This window comes from Vipera ursinii (genome assembly GCF_947247035.1).
Source record: "Vipera ursinii genome assembly, chromosome: 2".
Taxonomy (NCBI): Eukaryota; Metazoa; Chordata; class Lepidosauria; order Squamata; family Viperidae; genus Vipera; species Vipera ursinii.
In genome coordinates, this window is record NC_139513.1 from 26,233,914 (window position 1) to 26,258,431 (window position 24,518).

The window sequence follows — 24,518 nt, forward strand, 5'->3', positions numbered from 1 at the left end:
AGCCTGGTTCAGCGAACGGGGTTACACATAGTCCTGGCAGCCTGATTGTTTTGTATCATCCCAGGGGATTTTACTCATCAATCTTTTTCCTGAAGAGCAGTATGAACTGGGTGGAAAGAATTGGGTTTCCTGAGCAAAAATTTCCTCTGGATCAACACAGGTCACCCTCAGCAATTTAGAGGACCCTGTTATTCAATGCACTGATGGTTTTGAAGAGGACTAGCACCCTCACTCCCCACGCACCTGCATTCTTGGCCTGGGCATATTGCCTTTTTCTCATACAGCCATTCTTCTCCTGCTCTTCTCTGCAGAATCCAGAGCTGAAATTTGTTTCTCCAGTTCGAGGTCCCAAAGCAGGAGGAACCAGCCTGACGCTGACCGGATCCAAGCTACTGACTGGAAATCCCAGAAGAATCAGCATTTGGGTGGGACACTTCCCTTGCTACATGTAAGAAAGCGGGGCTGGCAGTAGCAACTTTTTTTCAGATTTGCTTCTAGTTTGAGGTTGTGAGAACATGGCTTGGGTCCGAGATGTGGTTGTTGGAATCCAGCTATTCCACCCCAAGTATACATACAATTATATGGGCATGCAGAGAGAGAGAGATACTACTGACATGTACATGCATGATCAAAAACAACTTTTGCTATCGGGCGTAGGAATTCACTTTGGAGAGAGGGGGGGTGCAGAAATTCCTGCTTTTTATGGTTGGTGGAAGATCCTCATCCACGTTTGTCCCCTTAAATCAGGGGTGTCAAACTCAATTTCATTGAGGGCTGCATCAGCATCAGGGGGCTGAGTGGGTATGGCCAGGGTGGGCATGGCCTACTGGGTGGGCGTGGCTAGAGTGCATATGGCCTACTGGGTGGGCGTGGCCAGCTCTACATTGTTCGCATCAAGGGTGCCTATGGGGGCCTGGGCAGGAGTGGGACAGATCTGAGGGTCTCTGGCAGAAGGAGGGTCTCTGGGCCAGGGCCAAGGCAGTGGGGGCTGTTCCCTCACTGTTTCCAGGATGGCTTTGCGGGCCACATGAAACCACTTCACGGGCTGGATCCGGCCCCCGGGCCTTGTGTTTGACATGTCTGCCTTAAATGAAAGGCCAGGAGCACTTGAATCTCCAATCTGCCTGCCTTTGGGAAGATTGGAGGGTTTTGACCTCATTTTTGCAAATGCATTAATCCAGTTTTTGAGTTTTCAGTTTTCCATTCGTGTATCTTTTCCATTTTCTTTCTGTTTTGCCAGCAATTTCCCCAATGCATTTTAGTACATTATTTTCATGACTTTTTTTGGCATTTTCTAAAGACTTGCTCTTACTTTATGCTTTTTTAAAGCACAATTTATTTTTTTAAATAGTCTGTTTTAAGTTGTAATCCTATACATAGTTGGGAATAAATCCTATGCAATTCCAAGGAAATAATTCTGAATAGATAGGATTAGGAATGCACTATTGTTTCAGACATTAATAAAACAAAATGGTTATCCAATTAAAAACAAGAGTTTTGTGGCCATCCCAGTGCCATTGGACAGAACATGTAATTAAAAAAAATATAACTGAAGAGTCAGGAACATTTCATGAACATGTTTCTAACGTTTAATTAAATCAGGGAAAGGAATCAGGGTTTGTCTGAGGGCAGCATATATCTACGGTCTGTTGTAGCTCCTTTCATTACACACTGGCTATGCTATGTATTTGGATGGGATTCATTTTTATGGCAAGGCAGAATCTAGGAATGTTCTTACAATGTATGGGTTGAGGAGAAAAGGCAAGTCTGTCTTCTCACCTCCTCCTGGAAACTTGGAAGATATTTTACAGTAGGCCACAAAGTGCCCAGCTTTGCCCACAAATATGATGTGGCTTTTAACTTGTCTTTTTCAGTGAGGTTTTATTGGTTTGCGCTGTTGCTTAAACTGTAATATTTTCTAGAGTAGGTTTATATATTTCTCTTGCTTTCTTTTTTCTCTAAAGTCATTCTGAGATGCAGGAGCATGAGTTGCTGTGCCAGACAAGCGCCAGTAATGTGTCTACAGAGTTTTCCATCACAGTCAAATATGGCGATCAAGAACGGAAGTTGGAGCATTCCTTCTTCAAATATACCCTTGATCCCAATATCACCTACGCAGAACCAGCCAAGAGTTTCCAGAGGTAACAACAAATAGGACAGATTTAAGATGAGGCTTTGCGGTTGGAAATCCTGTCCCTTCTGCTCATGGTTGACTAGGATTTTAGGAGTCCAGTGATGTCTAAAGAGGGGCACATGTCTGTTCTATCTCATGCTGAGGTATTTTGAGGATTAAATAACCTGCAGGTTTCATGTTATGCTATCTGTTGGTGTTTCAGAACTTGCGGTGCATCATGAGAACTACGCTAGCGGTTCCTGGTATAGAGGCCAACATAAAATAATAATTAAAACTAAAGCAAAATCTCAGAAGACAGCGGGGACAAATCTAATGTGTTTTTAGTCATTTTCCAATTTTATATATACATCTAATGTTGAGATCCGACAGATACCATTTGAGGAAGAGCATGGGTGCCATCATGCCTGCAGGCTCCATGCTGCGGATGACTATCAGATGTAGCGGTCTTCCAGATCTCTTGATGATGATGTTCTGGTCCACATAAAGGAGAAGATAATCTGTATCAAAAACTAGTTAGTCTTACTGAGGAGAAAGCAGCCAGTGTAGGTTTTGTATCCTCCATTACAATTTCCCAGATCAGATCAAATTCTCCAACCAGTAGTAGTTCTTGGGAGTCAGACAGAGAAATTATTTCAGCCAATGTACCTGCAGTTGCCAGAGTTATGTCCTGTTACCAACAAGATGGACCTTTAGATAGCATGATTGAAAAAGAGTTTCTACTACTCTTAATTTAGCATTCCGACCACTGCAGGGTAGTGATGATCATCCAGTGAACCCACATATTTTCTCTACAAAGCACCAATAATTGCACAGGCAGGCAGACAACTCTGTGAACATCTGCTGTTGGACACCACAGTTGTTTCATAGTTGTTATGTTTTGGCTATTTTCAGGTGATTTTCCTTAAATTGTGGGATAAGAATGTGGAATACCATAAGGTTATTAGAATAGAAATATAGGAGGCTGCCTTAATCCTTCTTAGATTATTGGTCCATTGAATTGTGAATTCAAACTCTATATTTATATGCAAATTCAAACTCTAGAACAATTAATCAGTGGAACATCTTGCCTTCAGAAGTTGTGGGTGTTCCAACACTGGAAGTTTTTAAGAAAAGACTGGACAACCATTTGTCTGAAACGGTATAGGGTCTCCTGCTTGAGCAGGGGGTTGGACTAGAAGACCTCCAAGGTCTCTTCCAAGTCTGTTGTTCTTGTGATATCAGTGGGACACAGTCTGTTACTAACCCACAATCTGTTTCAACTACTGCTCTTATTGGCCCCAGACAAGGGGCTGAGTGGCCATGAATTGTACTCTGAACCTTTTGTGCAGTATCAAGTTGCCACCTCCTGTTCTACGCTGCCTGGTGAGGCAAGTGTGATAGGATCTATGAGTCTGCAAAGAATCACCCTAGGATTGTCTTTCATTACCTTAATGCAGAGGTGGGCAATTATGGCCCCTTAGAACCTGTGGACTTCAACTCCCAGAATTCCTGAACCAATATGAATGAATGGCTGGCTCAGGAATTCTGGGAGTTGAAGTCCACAGCCCGTGAAGGGGCCACAGTTGCCCAACCCTGCCTGAATGAAACAGTCGCAACACTTCCAATACCAAAACTAAACCATCAGTGTTTGTACAAATCTGTATGCATTATTTCAGTGGTGGGCGAGAGATAAGAGTTCGTGGGCATAACCTCGATGTCGTGCAGTGGCCAAAGGTCCGTGTCACAGTTTCACCCTTGGAGCGCCGACGTCGGGGAGTGGGAAGATGGCGTAGGATTATTCCAGAAACAGAATGTCGAGAGAATGCTCTCTGCAGTGTCCAGCAAGTAAGTGAGGTAAAAAAATATCTCTCTTAGCCTGTTTCAAGTTAATTCTAGAGGCATCCCAGCTGGAGAATAGTTTGGATATTGTTCCAACAGTCAGAGCCATTTGGCTTCTGCTGATAGTTTCTAGCATGCCACGTATGGGGAAAAGAGCCATGTTCTATTCTTGAGATGACCCAGATGGTAAAGACCAGTCCCCCATCTATCCAGAGTCCACACTTTGAAAAGCATGAGTCTAAATTACAGGAAAGGAAATTCTAACTGAGTGTTAGAAACAACTTCCCAAGCAAACCGATTACAGGTAGTCCTCAACGTACAATCACAATAGCACCCCAAATTTCTGTTTTTAAGCAAGACAGTTGTGAGTTTTGCCCCATTTTATGATCTTCCTTCCCACAGTTAAGCGAATCACTGCAGTTGTTAAGTGAGTAACACGGTTGTTAAGTGAATCTGAATTCCCAATTGACTTTGCTTGTGAGATGTTCATGGGAGGTGTTCAGATGACCCCGGGACAGCTGAGCTGGTCGATCAGAAGGTCGGCAGTTTGGCAGGTCGAATCCCGAGTGCCGCGTAACAGAGTGAGCGCCTGTTACTCGTCCCAGCTTCTGCCAACCTAGCAGTTCGAAAGCACGTAAAAATGCAAGTAGAAAAATAGGGACCAAGGTAACAGCGTTCCGTGCGCCTTTGGCGTCTAGTCATGCCGGCCACATGACCACGGAGACGTCCTCGGACAAGCGCTGGCTCTTCGGCTTTGAAACAGAGATGAGCACCAGCCCCTAGAGTTGGAAAAGACTAGCACGCATGTGCGGGGGAACCTTTACCTTTACCTTAAACTTAGCTTTCGTCGGTTAACTATATAAAAGGGGAGAATTTATTGCTTTTTCTTTTCTTTCAGCACCCAGCTGGGGTGGATCCCACATGTTAAATTTAAATTATCACTTTTTCTTCTTTTTTGTACATTATTTTTTTCTTTGTTGTTGTTGTTAAGGTTGAATATATGCTTTTGTTTTGTTTCATTTTGTTTGTTTTACTGTTTTATACTTTATTTTTATGATTAAAATAATTAATAATATTTAAAAAATAAAAGTGGAAAATGGTCGTATGTCACCTTTTTTTTAGTGAAGTTGTAACTTCAGATGGTCACTAAAAGAATGGTTATAAATTGAGGACGACCTGTAACCAGGGAAGTGGTGGGCTCCACTTCCCTAGACACCTTCCCTTTCCCTAGACAGGCAGAAACTAGACTAAACTAAACTAAACTCAGTGAGGATGCTTCGATTTGGATTCCTGCGTCGAGGGATGTATCTACCGGCCCTTCCAACTCTATGATCTACTATCTTTGGCCTTGCTAGGAAGCTTTCTGTTATGCTGGGAAGTGTGGTGCCCTTTCAGGATTGCCAAGAACTCGGATGAATCTTTACAGTGCTCGTTCTAAGCAAATGCTGCTGATAAAAGATGTTTGATTCCTGGGGTTTCCATAGGTGTTTTTGCTGAGATTTATGTATTTAGTTATTTTATTTAAGACATTTATGCAGCCATTTTCTAACCAATTCTGAGCAACTCCCAATCAAGTTACTACTACAGTATTACAAATTAAAACCTTCCCATGTAGTAAAGTTCCCCTGCTCACTTTCTCCGGAACCTTCTCAGCTAGCAGCGATCTGCCATTTTGTATGTTTTGCTTCGCCAAAAACAGAAATACTTTAAAAAGATTTGTTGTTATTTATTATTTATTTATTAATTAATTTAATTTGTATACCGCCCTTCTCCCGAAGGACTCAGGGCGGTGAACAGGGCAATACATAATAAAAAACAAGATACAAAAATTAAAAAGTAATTAAACAGCAATGCCCGTAATAAATTAGTACAGATTAAAAAGTTAAGACCGATTTATAAAACCAACCCGATCCCATCAGGCCAGGCCAGCTTGTTCAAAAAGGTAGGTTTTAAGATCGCGCCGGAAGGAGCGGAGATCAGGCGCCATCCGGAGCTCGACCGGAAGATGGTTCCATAAATCCGGCGCGCTCACAGAGTACGCCCTCCCCCTGGGGGCCACCAGTCGGCATTCTTTGACTGGTGGCACCCTGAGGAGGCCCTTTTATTATTTTTATAAACAACTCAAGATAGAGAACATACCTGATGCTCCTTCCTCCGATTTGCCCCATAATAACAATCTTGTGAGAGGGACTGGGATGGGAAAGAGTGAGTGGGCCAAATTCATCCAGCTGTCTTTCATGCCTGAGAGAGGACTAGAACTCAGAGTTTCCTGGTTTCTAGCCTAGTGCCTTAATCACTACACCAGACTGGCTCTGTTGTGGCAAAGCAGGCAGAAGGAATCATAACCAAATGTGAATCTCATTTTTTAAAAAAAGTTCATTGTTTAAAAATATTTATTTTATTTTTTATTTTTATTACATTTATATACCGCCCTTTCCCTGAGGACTCAGTTTAAAAAAGATTAAATTTTACCCTGTGCAATTAAAACCCCAATTAAAATAAATTAATCCTCAGCCTGGGCCCGAGAGCTCGAAGAGCCAGGTCTTCAGGCCCCGGCGGAATGAACGGAGGTCGGGGGCAGTCCTCAACTCCACTGGCAGCTGGTTCCAGAGGGCAGGCGCCCCCACTGAGAAGGCCCTATCCCTGGGCGTTACCCGCCGGCAATCTCTTACCGGTGGGACCCTGAGCAGACCCTCCCTGTGGGAGCGACTGGACGAAGGGCACTTGATGCTGGCAGCAGGTGTTCCCTCAAATACCCCGGACCCAAGCCATGTAGGGCTTTATAGGTAATGACCAGCACCTTGAATCAACAGTACCTTTTTACTACTGGATTTTAGGTGATTTTTTTTTCCCTTTCCACAATTTACTTTTAATTACTAATTTATTTTCATGCAAATAACAGTGGAGCATATGTCTGACTCCCAAACCTCCCCCATCCCAATTTCACCCCCAAGCTCTCTATAAAATAAATTAGACTGAAAAGCAAAATATACACTCAAAGTTTCCCTGGTTCACTGGTATCTTACAGCTTTCAGTCCAAAATTCTAAGCTCTATTCTTATCTACTGTCCTTGGAGACTTGGGTCTAGGAATGGATCTTGGAAAAGGGTATGGAGGAGAGCCACTTTAGGAATTTCTTGGAAATAGAAATTTCTTGAAAACAGTAGCTTTGGAAGGGTGGAGAATTAATTGTACTCATTCATTTCCCTTCATTTCTGATCCTAGTTTGAAGAGCCATGTCAAGTCAACTCCTCCAACCTCATACTTTGCAAGACACCAGCTATTAAGCCATTGTCCCACTCCATTCAAGTAAGACTGGAGTTTGTCCTGGATAATCTCAGCTTTGACTTCAATGCCTTCCATCCCACTGGCTTTTCTTACGAAGTTGACCCCTTCCTGAAGCCCCTCAACACAGACGATATCACCAAACCCTACCGTCACAAACCTGGAAGCATCATCTCTGTGGAGGTAAACAGAAGAACTTGTTCTCCATAAATGGAAGCAGCGTCTCTTCTTTGGTTATTGGCTGTGATTATCCTGCATTATTCCTTTGGTTTTGTTTCAAAAATTAACAGCTGAGATACTCAGGATGCTGTATTTTATTAATTTTACTCATTTCTGAACTGCCCCTTAGAGAAGGAGTCTGAATGGTGTACAACAAATTATTTTAAAGTATATGCAAGTTTTTTAAAGTATTATTTATATATAAATAATTATTTATCAACTGTACATGCATTTATGTATTCATTTGATCCATTCATTCATTTACATTGCACATTTCTACTAGGAGCTTATGGTGATATAGCTAGTCTTCTGTCCCACTCATTTTTTCCTCACAGCTACAAGCCTGAGAGAGAAAGGTCAGACTGAGTTAATTCAAAATCAGCTATTGATTTCTACGGCGGATGGTGGCTGGAATAGGGCTATGTCCGGCCCTAGCCAATGCATCTTACTGAACACTGATGAGCCGTAGTAAAGCGGGAAGAATATTATTCCTTCCGCTTTACAAATAGTCTGCCTTAGGCTAGGATGTTCTGTATAATCCCCAGGGATAATAATCCAAGATACTGTTGACCTCCTCTACTTGCATAAACCTGACAAATCTTTTAACACAGGGACGAAGAATTTATGATTTTTCCACAATTTCCTTTAGCACTACTCTCTAGATTGGGGTTGAAAAAAACATGGACAAAAAGGAAATCATAAGTGTAGGCAGTGTTGAAAATTTATATTGCTGCAGGCGTGGATGAATTAACCAGAAAAGAATTGAAGCATGGATGTGATTAAAATATGGATGTGGTTTGTTTATGGGGAGCTAGAAACATACGTAATATGTTCATGAGGGGTGCATCTCTGCCTGATACCTGGAGGAATGCCACTATTGTTCCTTTATACCAATGTTTTTCAAACTTGGTGGCTGGAGAAATCTGGAAATTGAAGGCCATTCATCTTAAAATTGCCAACTTTGAAAAACACAGCTTTATTCAAGTGGAAAGGTAGGAAGAACAAATGCTAACACTGCATGGAGCTTGGTTTGCTGATGTAGCCTGGGAATGTTTGGCAGAAGTCTGGTTTAATGGATGCAAGGATGACAGTGAATAATATTTGGGAAATGAAGTAAGATTCTGCACCTGGCAGGGGATGCATAAACCAGTTTTTTTGCTCTTAGCGAGTCTTTGAGAAATGTGTGAATATGAGAAAGAAAGATGAATGCAGAAAAAGTTCAACTGCCAGAAAAATTAATCATAAAACAAACAGGTTTCAATTAGAGTGTATTTTGTATGATGGAACAGAACATGTTTGGTAATAATTGGAATTCACAGAGACACCCAACCCTCAATCTCTCCTCTGCCCTCAGCACAGAAATGTAAGTGGAACTTGCCTGCTCCTAGCAAGCTAGTGGCTATTTTATTTTTATTTTTAACTGCTTATTTATTTGCAAACTGGAAATGAATAGACCAGGGTTCCTCGAAGTAGACAATATTGTAATGATGGAATAATGCAAGGGGTCAATGTTCTTGTTATTAGTATTATTCACAGTACTATTAAGTAAAGTGAGGACCCAGATTGTTGGGGGCAATTAAGCTAATAATAATGTAATAATGCCGCTTGGGGTGTGTGTGAAATCCCTAATAAGCAGGCATATATATAGAATGAAGGCTACTGCTAAGCTTGTAAGCTGCCCTGAGTCTTCGGAGAAGGGTGGGATATAAATGGAATTTTTTAAAAAAGTAGCATTTGTTAAATTATTTCATATAATAAATGTTTGGAGGTCAGCAAACAATCTGAAACGTCATGAAAGAGCTGATGAGCTGTTGGGGACCCCTGGGGTATAGTAACCAAAGGTGCTTTTTCAAAAGGCAACCTGTCTTTTTTCCTTGAAGATGATCTGCTTCTCATCCAAGAAACCTCTTCAGTTCTTTAAATCCTTCCGTCTCCACCGTTCAGTCAGAACTGAACAAGCTTCTTGGGTGAGAACTGAAATGTTTTCAAGGAAAAACAAAGTCCAGTTGCCTTTTGGAAAAGCATCTGTGGGACAACGATGACTTGGATAATTGAGAATCTCCATTGACAGGGTGTGGAGTACCTTTTCACAAGAGTGTCCTTATCTCTGGTCCCCCAGGGAGAAAATCTGGATCTGGCCATTTCTAAAGATGAAGTAAAAGCCATGATTGGAGTTGGGGTCTGCTCAGTCAAGACCCTCACGAAGAACCACCTGTATTGTGAGCCTCCTACTGAACAACCGGCCCCTCAACACCGGGCTAAACGGGAAGGTACTGACTCACTGCCAGAATTTACGGTAAGACGTAGCCTAGAGATATTGAGAATTAAATTCAATCCAGAATGGGAAACTTGATTTAGGAACTTGGTGTTTTGCTTTAATCCGTTCCAGAGGGAGGGAGGAAAAAAAAGAAATGAAAACTTTTTGTCATTGGTTTCTCCCTTCTCCATCAGCAGCTCTGAGGGTATAATTGCCTGGGTCCAACCTTTGGCTTCCCTGGGCTGCATTTAGTGAGGAGGAATTGTCTTGGGCTGCATATAAAGTATATAATATAGTTAATGTGTATAAAAAGGTAAAGGTAAAGGTTCCCCCGCACATGCGTGCTAGTTGTTTCCAACTCATCTCCGTTTCAAAGCCGAAGAGCCAGCACTTGTCCGAGGACGTCTCCGTGGTCATGTGGCCGGCATGACTAGACGCCAAAGGCGCACGGAACGCTGTTACCTTCCCACCGTAGTGGTCCCTATTTTTCTACTTGCGTTTTGACGTGCTTTCGAACTGCTAGCTTGGCAGAAGCTGGGACGAGTAACAGGCGCTCACTCTGTTACGCAGCACTCGGGATTCGACCCGCCAAACTGCCGACCTTCTGATCGACAAGCTCAGCGTCATAACCCACTGAGCCACCATGTCCCTAATGTGTATAAATATTGCTAAAAACCACACAAGAATGTTAAAAGTTTACAATCTTGTGGGGCTGCATTGCTAACTGTCCAGGGCTGCATGTGGCCCATGGGCTGTGGGCTGGACACACCTGGTCTGTTGGATAAAGCAGCTCAAATTCTTGTCAACAAAACGAAAATTCAGAAAATAATGCCAAAATAGAATTCTTTTATTGGACAAGTGTGGTCAATAAGATCTCAGTGCACATACAAGCAATAGTGATAAGTCGTGAGCAACATAAAATATGCTCATCATAAATCCTAAGATGTCACAAATCCTAAGATGTCATGGATCGAAAGGAGCGAAAATAGGACAGGTGGTTAGTTGTGATGCTTGAGAAATTGTGACGGGATTTAGTGAGGAGGTAGATTTCCCAGGAGGGAGGGGTGCGTTCCAGAGGAGTAACTCAGCCCAGATATTATGTGTGAGAGAAAGAGGGTGAAGACAGCCGCTCCCTAATATTCACATACTGTAGATCAGACATGTCAAACACAAGCCCCGGGGGCCGGATCCGGCCCGCGAAGTGGTTTCATGTGGCCCGCGAAGCCATCCTGGAAACAGTGAGGGAACGGCCCCCACTGCCTTGGCTCTGGCCCAGAGACCCTCCTTCTGCCAGAAACCCCCAGATCTGTCCCACTCCTGCCCAGGCCCCCATAGGCACCCTCGATGCCAATGATGTAGAGCTGGCCATGCCCACCCAGTAGGGCATACGCACTCCAGCCACGCCCACCCAGTAGGCCACGCCCACCCTGGCCACGCCCACCCGGCCCCCCAAGGGCAACCACAATGCTGATGTGGCCCTCAATGAAATTGAGTTTGACACCCCTGCTGTAGATGCAGATCAGTCGAGTGCTCAGTCTGGCAAGATCTGTCGATAGGCCTGAAAAGGACTCAGCTTCTTGGAAGAATTGCCGTGTGTCATTCTTGGGTTTTGGGCCTGAGAGAAATGTTACGTTTGTCCAGCGCGATGAAATGCTTATCTCCCAAGCTGGCGTATTGACACGTTTGTCCTCCTGCAGGTTCAAATGGGGAACAAGAACTTCTGGCTCGGTCGTGTGCAATATGACACAGAGAGTCAGCTCACTTTCCCCCTGGAGGCCCAGATTGGCTTGGGAGTGGGGACCTCTTTTGTGGCTTTGATTGTACTCATCATCGTCTTCATCTACAGGTGAGAAGAAGGTGGCCAAGTGGATTTCCTAGCAGAAATGGGATTAGACTCAGGGCCTGCCCGTTTCCCCAAGTCCGCAGCGGTAGGCAACCTCGGCTCTTTTATGACTTGCGGACTTCAACTCCCAGAATTCCTGAGTCAGCTTATACTTGCCTACTCCTGCCCAAGTGGGATCCTATTCCACATGTCTGGTACCGATCTAGAGAAACAGTGGCAACAGATACACCCAGTGCTTTTTTTTGTAAAAGAAAAAGGTGCCGGAACTCACACATGTCATACAACCCGCCATGCCTACCCTACAAGGTTCCATCCAAAAAAGGTGCCGGAACTCCGTTCTGAGCGTTATGAGAAAAAAAGCCCTGGATACACACCCACTGTCTTTGCCATCCCCATACCTGAGCGAGAAGGAAACGTGTCGTCCCCAGTGGAAGAGCATCTCCTTTATATGCAAAAGATCCTGGTCCTGCCATTTAAAATGGATTTAGTAACTAGTGAGGGGAATGACTTTCCATGAGATGGGCGGCCATGTAAATTTGATTCATAAATAAATAAAATAAATAAAGGATCTTGTTCAGCCTGCTGCCCGTTTAAGGAGACGGCACAAAAGAAGATGAATAAAAATTCCAAGGATCCAATATCCTTGTTTACATCTGTGTGATAATGTAAGTCACATGCATGCTGCCCGCATGCCTAATTACTTTCTTTTAGCAAGACAGGAATATCCAAATCCTAGCACTTTTAGCCAGTTTGTGTTTCCAAAGTTTTACTGATTTGCTAGTGTGCAGATAGTCCAGGGAAACAGCTAATCCTGGATCTCAGTCTGTGTGCCTTGCCCCACTGTGGTTTGCCAAAATAAATTTTGCTTCCACTGTCTGAACTTTTATCACTCCAGCTGAGGTTTTGTGTTCAACACGCCAAATTTTCTGCAATTCCCCTTCAATGAACTCCTTAAAAAAAACTTTTTCCTTGCCCTAGTTCCTGCTCTCTAGATTCAAATTGTAATAAAAATTACACACTCTGGCAATGTCTCTCAAATGATCCGGTAATGCAATTTCTGAGGATTGCATCATGCATTTTTTTTACTCAGCTTAATCCAACAATTATTTTGTCTGTGTAATTGAAAGGAATAGGCCAATTCTCCGGCACAGAAATAAAGAGAGGAAATGTGGGAGTAAGGTAGTCCTCGACTTACGACCACAATTGAGCCCACAACTTTTGTTGCTAAGCGAGACATTTGTCAATGAGTTTTGCCCCATTTTGCAACCTTTCTTGCCATAGTTGTTCAGTGAATCACGGCAGTTGTTAAAGTAGTAACACGGTTGTTAAGTGAATCTGGATTCCCACTGACTTTGCTTTTGACATGACCGTGGGGATGCTGCAATGGTCATAAGTGTGAAAAATGGTCAAACATCACTTTTTTCAGTGCCATTGTAACTTTGAACAGTCACTAAATGAATTGTTGTAATTTGAGGACTTCCTGTATATTCTCCAATGAAAGGGGTACCTGCATAAGATTTGGGAAGAAAGGGACCAGCATGGTTTTATTTCCTTTTTTCATCATAGGCGGAAAAGCAAACAGGCCCTGAGAGATTACAAAAAAGTCCAAATCCAGCTCGAAAATCTGGAAACAAGTGTTCGGGATCGGTGCAAAAAAGAATTTACAGGTAAATAAGAAAGCATACTTCCCTCTCCTTCCGATTCAGTCCTTTCTTACAGTCACAGATCAGAGTTAAAAATTAAAACATGAAAGTAAAAAAAAAATAGAGCAGAACAAAGCAAGACTTAATATTACATTACAGTCAGTGGTGAGATCACCAATGAGTGGCCAAAGTCTGCCTCATTTTATAGGCACCATAATAGAATTTAACTACGTGCAAAGAAATTATCTCATACAGCTGTACATAAAAGAGATCAGAATTTCCAGGATATTTTACCAGGTAAGGAGTCATGAGCCCAGGAATCCTTAGAGAGCAGGGGTCCCCAACCCCGGGTCCATGGACCAGTACTGGGCCGTGGCATGCCAGCAACCGGTCCGCACAAACAAGCAATGTCCCCATATGCGAGATGCAGGCAGCATACAAAACCATGCACCTTCCTGTCCACGGAAACACCTCTCCAGAGGTTGGGGACCTCTGCTATAGAGGGAACAGTACAACAGCATTTGAGCGGTGGCTTCAATGGCTCCTTGTCCATAAGGACACACTCAGCTCGTATGGGACGTTTTTATAGCTGGCCTCCAGAACTGCTGTGGGAGAACATTGCAACATGCTAGAGTTAGTGCCCTTTGAAATTTAGAAACAATTATATAATATACAGTAGGTATCTTGCTGGTTTACGAAGGGGGTCTCAAGAAAGCGTTCTTGAGTACAGCATATAAGTCCTGTTGGATCTCCTGGTCCATATGTAGTTTAAATGGGGACTAGGACAACTTGCTGTAACCAGCTCGGGGCCAGGTTTCCACAGCCCACTCGCTGCAGCCATCTCGCCAAAAACCAATTCGCCACCGCCGTCTTGCCACGGCCAACCCGTCATAGCCATCTCACCACAGCCATCTTGCCGTGGCCAGTTTATTGTAGCCAACTCACAGCAGGACAATTCACACGGGATAACTCAGTGCGATGTTATCCACCACTGCTTCTTCTACCTTATTTCCACTTTTGTCAATGAAAATAACATTGAAGAAGGAATGGCAGATAATATTTAGCGTGTTGAGTTATCCTACGTGGAATTACCCCAGGGCGAGTGGTTCCTGGTGACTTGCACATGGCAAGATGGCCGTGGTGAAATGGCCACAGCAAGATGGCCGTGGTGAAATGGCCGCCGCAAGATGGCTACGGCGAGTTATTCCATTCTGGTTTAAATGCACTAAGTGCACGCTCATAGATGAAGAAGACACATTCTCTCAGTTCGTGATGTAAGGCAGAAGCATTTTTAGTTTTCTATGTTTATGAGACCCCTCTCTTCTCAGCTCACTTCCGTATGACTTGTGTGCTTCCTCTATTTCTAGACCTCATGACTGAAATGATGGATCTCACCAGTGACTTGGTTGGCACGGGGATTCCTTTCTTGGATTACAAATCCTATGCAGAACGCATCTTTTTCCCGGGCCACCGGGAGTCACCCTTGCAAAGGGATCTCGATGTGCCTGAATCTCGGAGGCAGACGGTTGAACAAGGCTTGGTGCAGCTCTCTAACCTTCTCAACAGCAAGCTCTTTCTCACCAAGGTATGTTTTAAATAAAGAAATCAAATTTAACCACATAAAACACAGTCCTCCCATGCAGGGTCCAAGTCATAACAAATAGGCTAAAACGAGGCATATAGTATAGCACTTTAATGCTACTTTACAAGGCCTTGGTAAGGCCACACTTGGAATACTGCATCCAGTATTTTACATCACCACAATGTGAAAAAGAAGTTGAGACTCTAGAAAGAGTACAGAGAAGAGCAACAAAGATGATCAGGGGACTGGAGGTTAAAACATATAAGGAACGGTTGCTGGAATTGGGTATGTGTAGTTTAACGAAGAGAAGGATGAGGGGTGGCATGATAGCAGTGTTCCAATATCTCAGGGGCTGCCACAAAGAAGAGGGAGCCAAGCTATTCTCCAAAGCACCTGAAAGCAGGACAAGAAGCAACGGATGGAAACTAACTAAGGACAGAAGCAGTCTAGAACTTTCCTGACAGTTAGAAGAATTAATCAGTGGAACAGCATGCCTCCAGAAGATGTGAATGCTCCAACACTGGAAGTTTTTAAGAAGAGACTGGACAGCCATTTGCCTGAAATGGTATAGGGTTTCCTGCCTGAGCAGAGGGTTGGACTAGATGACCTCCAAGGTCCCTTCCAACTTTGTTGTTGTTGTTGTTGTTGTTATGCTATGGCTGAGTTTCCATAATGCCCAGGTTTGCTTAAGGCCTACAGATTGCACTCACATTCTCACTTGCAAACTGGACCACATTTATGGCCACCTAGAACATCCCACAGTCAAGTGACAATGTTTCACACCACATTTGCTTCTGATTTTTGGCAATTTCCACCCCCCCCCCATATCTAACCATTGATTTGCTTAATGACCGTAGTGGTCACTTAATGACATTTTATGCCATAGTCATAAAATGGGATTAGCCATGTGAGCAACCTGCTTTACAGCTGTCGTATCTTATGACCATGATGGGCAGGCCCCATTATGGTTGTTAGTTGAGGACTACCTGTAATAGGTTATTTGTAAAAATAATAGAAGCAGTATACAAAATAACGAAAATGATTTTTAAAAAATGCAAACCTACCCAGACTGCATGTATTCTTTCATTGACATATAATAAGACATGGAATTTTTGGCTTTGTTTATTCCTGCTGAGCTGTTTTTTTGTTTGTTTTTTGCTTGTTTTAACTTTTTATGGAGGTCATAACCAATCAATTAAAATGCCTGTTCCTCTCCCCCACCCCCCACCCCCCGCCAAGAAATAATTGCCTAACTGCAGTGTCATCTTACATTATCTCCCTTTTGTCTAGTTTATTCACACCTTGGAAATCCAGCGCACATTTTCTCCAAGGGACCGGGCTTATGTCGCATCACTTCTCACAGTCGCCTTGCATGGGAAACTTGAGTACTTCACAGATATCCTCAAGACCCTCTTGAATGACCTGGTAGAGCAATATGTGGCCAAGAACCCAAAGCTGATGCTGAGAAGGTGAGGTCACTGTCAGAAAAACAGCCTGGGGGAGTTAAGACAAATTGAGGAAGAGTAAATGCATCAAAAGGGATGCGGTGGCTCAGTGGGTTAGGACGCTGAGCTTGTCGATCAGAAGGTCGGCAGTTTGGCGGGTCGAATCCCGAGTGCCGCGTAACAGAGTGAGCGCCTGTTACTCGTCCCAGATTCTGCCAACCTAGCAGTTCGAAAGCACGTAAAAATGCAAGTAGAAAAATAGGGACCACTCCGGTGGGAAGGTAACAGCGTTCCGTGCGCCTTTGGCGTCTAGTCATGCCGGCCACATGACCACGGAGACGTCCTCGGACAAGCACTGGCTCTTTGGCTTTGAAACGGAGATGAGCACTGGCCCCTAGAGTCGGAAACGACTAGCACGCATGTGCGGGGGAACCTTTACCTTTACCTTTAAATGCATCAAGGCTACCGCTCATTATAGTTGGGGGATACACAAGATGGGGGAAAATACAATGAGGAAGTTTTATTGTCCTTGTTCCTGATATGCAGATATTTTTTTTGTAGGCATCTAGCATACCTTTGTGAAACAGGATATTGGATCCAAGAGGCTTTTGTTCCTTTCTCAGATTGAATAACCTTCTCTTGATTGCTGGCTCATATGGATAAACCTGGTCTGAACCCTGGCTGTACGAAAGGCCATCAGAACTAAATCAGAACTAGAATATTTAGTCCAGTGTTCTATTTCCAACAGAGAACTGCTAAAAAGCTTAGCTGTGGCCAAGAAAGTAATACTCCATTCCCAGTATTTGCCAGCTAACACAATAGGCCTCTAAGTAAGAAATAATGGCATATCACCTCTTGATATGAGAATGGAGTAAGAGTTTTCTGCGAAGGCCTTCCATAAGAATCTGACAGTGTCTACCTCTCACAAGAGATTTCGGCGGGTATACTCTCCATCAGTGCTTTTTTTGTAAAAGAAAAAGGTGCCGGAACTCACACACGTCATACAACCCGCCTTGCCTACCCTACAAGGTTCCATCCAAAAAAGCTGCCGGAACTCCGTTCTGAGCGTTCTATGACAAAAAAAGCCCTGCTCTCCATGATATTCAAAGAATTTTTTTTTAAGAGAACTGAATTTACCTCCCTTTTCAGTGTTAAGTTTTAATTTTTATTGCCCTTTGTTTTAGCTTTCTTTAAACCAATTGGGAGGTTTATTAGCACTGAAGAACAATGTACAGTGGAGTCAAAGTTGAAACAACTTCAATGTCTCTTTCAGGACAGAAACGGTGGTCGAGAAGCTGCTGACCAACTGGATGTCCATCTGCCTCTATGCGTTTGTCAGGGTGAGACATCCATCAATTCCCTTATAACTAGAAGGTCAACATATATATATATATCTCATGTAATTCTCAGCTAGGTAGTTGCATAAACCTCTGCTCTGATAATGCCAGGGACCCCTTAATTCTCAGCTGCTAGCATCTTGATGGAGGAGTACAGAAGGCTTAGTGAGACATCCAAGACTCCAGTGTCCTCTTGTGCATTAAATATTGCTAAAGCGGATGAATAAGAGTCTCAGTTGGCTCTGGATCAGGAACAAGACATCCTAGCCAAGTGGTTTTTGTTTTTGTTTTTAAATTAGTGACATGATGACATACTGGGAACGGTCAGACCTGTGAAATAGGAATCTATACCGTGCCTGTTTTTGGCACACTAATGCTTAGGCTGAGCCCAGACTTTTTTTAATACTGCTGCAGGCAGGCCAGCTGCTGACTAAAACAGATTTGCTCGTCCTATGAATTGGACGTTGAATGTCCTTATGAATCTTTCAGGGTTTCAGGCCCAGGTGATGCCTTTCCTAAGACCCATCGTTTTATAATAGGTTTGCATGGTTACTCGTGATGCACATCAGACTGAATTTGTTTGCCAGATGAAAGTTAAACTTTGGCCCTGAACCTGGCCAGAGACTTCAGTCATCTCCTGACCTAGTTCTGATGTACAGCTAAAAGGTCAGAAATGCAAGGTGGAAACTCTAGAGATGATGAGGATTTCTCTGTTTCTCCACTAGGACTCTGTTGGGGAGCCCCTCTATATGCTCTTCCGGGGTATCAAGCACCAAGTAGACAAGGGTCCTGTGGACTGGGTCACTGGGAAGGCCAAGTACACCCTGAATGACAACCGACTTCTCCGAGAAGATCTAGAATATCGTACACTGGTAAGGGCTGATCATGGACCTATCAGGAAGAAGCACCCAGCTAGAACCAGTCTTGGACCACCCAATTGGCTGGATGCTTCTAGCGTGCATCTTCAGAGTCCAGGACGCTTCTTTCCCCTTCTCCATCCTCTTCCTAAGACTCTTCCCATTCTTAGCAAGTGGTCCTTTTCAAGCTCAGTACAGGTAGCCCCCGACTTACAGCAGTTCGCTTAGTGACCGCTCAAAGTTACAACAGCTCTGGAGAAAGTGACTTATGGCCGTCTTTCTCAGTTACGACCTTTTCAGCATCCCCATAACCCACGTGATCAAAATTCAGAGGCTTGGCAAGTGATTCATATTTCTGAAGGTGGATGTGTCTTGGGATCATGTGATCCCCTTTTGGGACCTTCTGACAAGCAGAGTCAGTGGGGAAGCCACAGGCACTTAACAGCCGGGTTACTATCTTATCAGCTGCAGTGTTTCACTTAACAACTGAGGCAGGAAAGATCGTAAAATGGGGCAAAATTCATTTAGCAACTGTATCACTTTACATCAGAAGATTTGGGCTCAATTGTGGTCACAAGCTGAGGACTGCCTGTAGATTAAGCCAGTCTTCACCTTAGCTAAGCAAACATAGTATGGGATGGCAAATGGTGCAACTCTTCTTGCCTGGGCTACTCCAACCTGTTGCTCTCCATGGGATGTTTGACTTTAATTCGCACATTGGATGTGCGGTGACATCATTGCACAAATGACCTGATTGCATAAAGATGTCATGACACTATACAAGCACAATAAGTACGATAATTGGATTTGCTATGCAAATCCTGGGAGCTGAAGCCATAACACACCTAGACTGGAGAAGACTGCATTAAAGCATGAGCATCCTTTTTCACTTTTTTTCAGCTTAAATAATACTTGATTACTTTAATAAGGCTGGGTTCACGTGCTGAACTGAGATGAATAACATACAGTTCCTGTATCGACATAACATGTTGTTCTCACCCATGATGACATAGCTCCCATAGCACATGTAAACAAGGACTGGATTCCAGCACTTAGACTGAATTGCAAATTACCAGACCCATTCACAGCGAGTCTAGCAAATTGTGATGATGATGATGATAACCCTAACAACAACAACAACAACAACAACAACAACAACAATAATAATAATAATAATAATAATAATAATAATAATAATAATAATAGTACCTGGCTATCAAAACTGCGCAATTATGGATGAAATGTGTAACAGTAATACCCATTGTCATTGGAGAGAAGCAACCTAGAACTAAGGAGAAACTTCCTGACAGTTATAACAACTAACCAGTGGAACAACCTGCCTCCAGAGGTGGTGAATGCTCCAACACTGGAAGTTTTTAAGAAGAGACTGGACAGCCATTTGCCTGAAATGGTATAGGGTTTCCTGCCTTAGCAGGGGGTTGAACTAGATGACCTCCAAGGTCCCTTCCAACTTCTTCTTCTTCTTCTTCTTCTTCTTCTTCTTCTTCTTCTTCTTCTTCTTCTTCTTCTTATTATTATTATTATTATTATTATTATTATTATTATTATTATTATTATTATTATTATTATTATTATTATTATTATTATTATTATTATTATGGCACTGGGAACTATGTCCAAAAACTTTGCAAAATACATCAAGAAACTGCAGCTTCCTGCAATAACTCCAGCAATGCTACAAAAAACTGTGCTACTTGGAACATCTTACATTTTAAGGAGGTACCTGGTTGATACCTAGGATGCTGGCAGCAACCCGTGTCAACCATCAGCGCCAGTCAATTTGAATGTTCAAGTAGTAGTAGTAGTAGTATTTATTTTATTTTTTTATTTTATTTTAATCCCATTTATATCCCGCCCTTCTCCGAAGACTCAGGGCGGCTTACAATCTAAGCACAAATCAAATGTGCTTAGCAATAAATAGCCTTCATTCTATGTATATGCCTGCTTATTAGGGCTTTCACACACACCCCAAGCGGCATTATTACAAAGTCAGCTTATTGCCCCCAACAATCTGGGTCCTCATTTTACCTACCTGGGAAGGATGGAAGGCTGAGTCAACCTGGAGCCTGGTGGGATGCGAACCTGCACTAATTGCAGGCAGCTGGTGTTACTTAAGGAGGCATTAGCCCACTGCTCCACCAAGTAGTAGTAGTAATAATGATAATAATAATAATAATAATAATAATAATAATAATAATAATAATGATAAATGTGTGCTCCCAAATCCCTACTTTTCTAGAAAGATTGTGCAGAGTGAAAGGGTCAGAATCTTACCCGCACACAGTGGTTCTCTTTGAACATGAGAACTTCCCCTCCCCAATGCATCCATTTCTGTGGTTTAATTGGAGAAAACAGTTTGTCTACAGAACTAGCGTGGTACAGGCAGTCTTCGACTTACAACCATTTGTTTAGCGACTGTTCAAAATTTCAGTGGCACTGAAAAAACCTGACTTATGACCACTTTTCACACTTGCCCCAGTGTCCCGTGACCACCTTTTGCGAACTCCTGAGAAGCAAAGTCAGTGGGGAAGCCAGATTCACTTTACAGCTATGTTCCTAACTTAACAACTGCAGCGATTCACTTAACAACGGTGGCAAGGAAGATCATAAAACTCATTTAACCGCTGTCTCACTTAGCGACAGAAAATTTGGGCTTAATTGTGGTCGTACATCGAGGGCTACCTGTATATTGCTTTGGAGCTAGTTTGACAGAATTCATTTCCCCACTAATCGATAACACTTACTGAATAACCTCTGGGCAATTGGTATCTCTCCCTTTCTAATCTTATCTTTTAACCAGGTTGGGATGGGGTAGTAAGGTGAGCAGAAAAATTGGATGAAGTATCCCAACCAGCTTGAGTGTTGAATTCAGCCCCAGACAGATCAGTCTATTAATGTAATTGCTTTCTTGTCAACTAACTCTTTTCCTGTCTTCTCACTGAAATAAAATTCTTTAGTGGGCTCCCAAATTCAGAGATTCTCTTAAGCATTCAGTTTGTGCTGCCAGGTGTGAGAACTGTGAAAAAGCAGTAGAAGTGAGGGGAAGTTTGTAAGTCCCTCCCCACCCCCACCCCCAAATTCATCTGCAGTGTCACCTATCCTGCTTCTACCACTGTGGATATTTTCTCAGTGATTTTCATTCTGGCCAAATCGTATTCATGACAGGGAGTGGGGAGGGAAGCCTTTTCACTGGCTCTCTGATAGCTGAACACATCATTTCCACTCTTGCACAGCTGGCACATACCAGTTGGGTCATGGGGGGAGGGGGGTTGGGAAGGAGTGTTGCATAAGCCACGAGCCAAATCAGTGACTGTGAGGATAAAAGGGAAGCCACGTGTACCTCCAATTAATTAGTTCAGTTCTAAGACAACAGAAGGGGCCACCTGCACTCCTGTGATTGCCAGAAGCTAAGAAGAAGAAGGGGAACATGCTGGATCAGCTGGTCTCGATTTCTTGCTTTTGCAGACATTAACTGCGCTGTCGCAAGCCGGGAACACAGTGGGAGGAACAGAGGGCAGCCAGGGAGTGCTGGTGAAGGGTCTGGATTGCGACACAATCACCCAAGTGAAAGAGAAGATCCTGGACCAGCTCTACAAAGGGACGCCTTATTGCCATCGACCTGACCCGGACTCGCTTGACTTGGGTGAGTCAAAGACTGCTGGAAGGGCCACCTTGAGTAAGACCACACACACACACACACCCCGCTCACCAAAATGGGAGGCCACTTGCCAGTGTCCTATGGCAGCACTGCCCAGGTTGCTAGGAAACGGCAAACAAGTATCCCGTCCATTTCCGAAGCAACCCAAATGAGCCAATAGGAAGGCCCTGTGGGAAGGATCGCTTGGCTAACTGTAGCCAATGGGACGCCGGATGAACAAATGTGGAATTTTTGCAGTAGTGCTGCTCCCAAACAAGTTGCTTTTTGTCTTTTTAATGTGTTGACAACAGAATGGCGGTCTGGGCTGGCTGGGCATCTCATTCTCTCTGATGAGGATGTGACTTCAATCATCCAGGGCAGCTGGAAGAGGCTCAACACACTGCAACACTATAAGGTGAGGGACACCCTCCTACTTTTATGGCTCTCTCTGCGGTGGTTAGCTTAACTCGGGATAAGACAAGCTTTTGGCCTTTTCTCAATAAGCATCTTTCTGCTCCTGGAATCTTCCAAAAGGTAAGAGGGTTAAGGCAAGGAGTCTTTTGGTCTTCTCTGCCTCAGAAGTCCATGAAAATACTCTCCCTTAGAATTAGACTACAGGTGGCCTAGCAATTAAGATGCTGGGCTTGTTGACTGGAAGGTTGGCAGTTCGAGACCCAATCACCGCATGACCGGGTGAGCTCCCGTTACTTGCCTCAGCTTCTGGCCACCTAGCAGCTCAAAAGCATGGACATGCAAGTAGATAAATAGGTACCACATCAGTGGGAAGATAATAGCATTTTGTGTGCCTTGGTGTATATTTGTTAGTCTTGCATTTACTGACTGTTCAAAATTACAGCGGTGCTGGAAAAAGCGACTTACGACTGATCCTCATACTTTACCACCATCACAGTGCCCCCATGGTCACGTGATCAAAATTGGGGTGCTTAGTAACCAATATGTATTTTCAAGCAGTTGCAGCATTGTGGGGGTCATGTGATTTTAAATTTTCTTAAAATTGTTTTTCTTTATTTCCCGTCTATGTTATTTCTACAAATATTTGCCATTTGCAACTTTCCCAGATAGCTTCCAGCAAGTCAGTGGGGAAAGCCTGATTCATTTAATAACCACGTGGTTTACTTAACAGTGATTCACTTAACAACTTTGGCAAAAAAAAAAAAAGCTTGCAAAATTGGCCGTGATTCAAAACAACCACCTTGCTTAACAACCGACACTCTGTTCCAGTTTTGCGATTGTAAGTCAAGGACTATCTGTACTTACAATTATCTTACTATCAGACCAATTTTCCATTGATCCCAAATATGATTTCTCCTGACTGGAACAAGCTTTTGAGGTAGTCAGGCTGAAATCTTGTCCCTTGTCCCTTGCTACTTAATTATTTTTTTAAAGGAGACAGCTTCTTGTGAAAAATTGTTCTTGCGCTAAACTTTGATCCACCATTCTGAAATATAGCCAATGGGCTTTAGTTCCTGCGGCTATATCTATCTTGATTTCTGCCTGCCATCATTTTCTCTAAGCTTTCCCTGCTTTGTTTCCAAATAACGCTAGCCTCTTCAAAAAGGAAGAGGGCCAGCACTGGAACAGCACTCCTTTTAAAGCAATTGAAAAAGGGGAAGAAGGAAAACCCATCCTTTTAAGGAGCTCCACATAACTGGAGGAAATCCTAGGTTTCTGCTTCTGCTTCATTGACTATGCTAAAGCCTTTGATTGTGTGGATCATAACAAACTGTGGCAAGTTCTTAAAGAGATGGGCGTACCAGACCATCTTATTTGTCTCTTGAGAAACCTATATGTGGGCCAAGAAGCAACAGTGAGAACTGGACACGGAACCACTGATTGGTTCAAAATTGGGAAAGGAGTCCGGCAAGGCTGTATACTATTTAACTTATATGCAGAGCACATCATGAGAAAGGCAGGGCTAGATGAATCAAAAGTTGGAATTAAGATAGCCGGAAGAAATATCAACAACCTAAGATATGCAGATGATACCACTCTAATGGCAGAAAGTGAAGAGGAACTAAAGAGCCTCTTGTTGCGGGTGAAGAAGGAGAGTGCAAAACTTGGGTTGAAACTTAACATTAAAAAAACCAAGATCATGGCATCCGGCCCTCTCAATTCCTGGCAAATAGATGGGGAAGATATGAACTTCAACCTGAGGCCCAGTGCATCACTGACACTGGGAAAAGAAGGTATAACAAGTCCTTCTTGAGTCACGCTGAGAGGACTGGTGGCACACAAAAAGAAGTTACAGTGCCCTGTGGCTGGGCAGGCAGCTGGAAAGTCTGCTAAATCAGAGGTCCCCAACCTTTTGGGTACCAGGGACCGGTTACATGGAGAGAGGTTTTTCCACGGACTGGAGGGGGCATGGTTGTGTGTGCTTCTTGCAACCTGCCGATGGGGCTTTGCTTGTTTTGTGCAGACCA

At 43.4% G+C, this 24,518-nt stretch overlaps 1 protein-coding gene across 1 annotated transcript in view; it reads left to right on the top strand.

The window, feature by feature from the left end:
* Window positions 1-24,518, top strand: part of PLXNB1 (plexin B1) — a 141,381-nt gene that overhangs the window by 102,004 nt on the left and 14,859 nt on the right. The window contains exons 17-29 of the mRNA XM_083355930.1: window positions 312-448; window positions 1,965-2,141; window positions 3,790-3,958; window positions 7,177-7,419; window positions 9,575-9,751; window positions 11,410-11,558; window positions 13,122-13,222; window positions 14,566-14,783; window positions 16,071-16,249; window positions 17,499-17,565; window positions 18,288-18,434; window positions 21,906-22,083; window positions 22,389-22,492. Coding sequence (XP_083212056.1) covers window positions 312-448; window positions 1,965-2,141; window positions 3,790-3,958; window positions 7,177-7,419; window positions 9,575-9,751; window positions 11,410-11,558; window positions 13,122-13,222; window positions 14,566-14,783; window positions 16,071-16,249; window positions 17,499-17,565; window positions 18,288-18,434; window positions 21,906-22,083; window positions 22,389-22,492 — 2,046 coding nt within the window. The remainder of the gene's footprint in view (window positions 1-311; window positions 449-1,964; window positions 2,142-3,789; window positions 3,959-7,176; window positions 7,420-9,574; window positions 9,752-11,409; window positions 11,559-13,121; window positions 13,223-14,565; window positions 14,784-16,070; window positions 16,250-17,498; window positions 17,566-18,287; window positions 18,435-21,905; window positions 22,084-22,388; window positions 22,493-24,518) is intronic.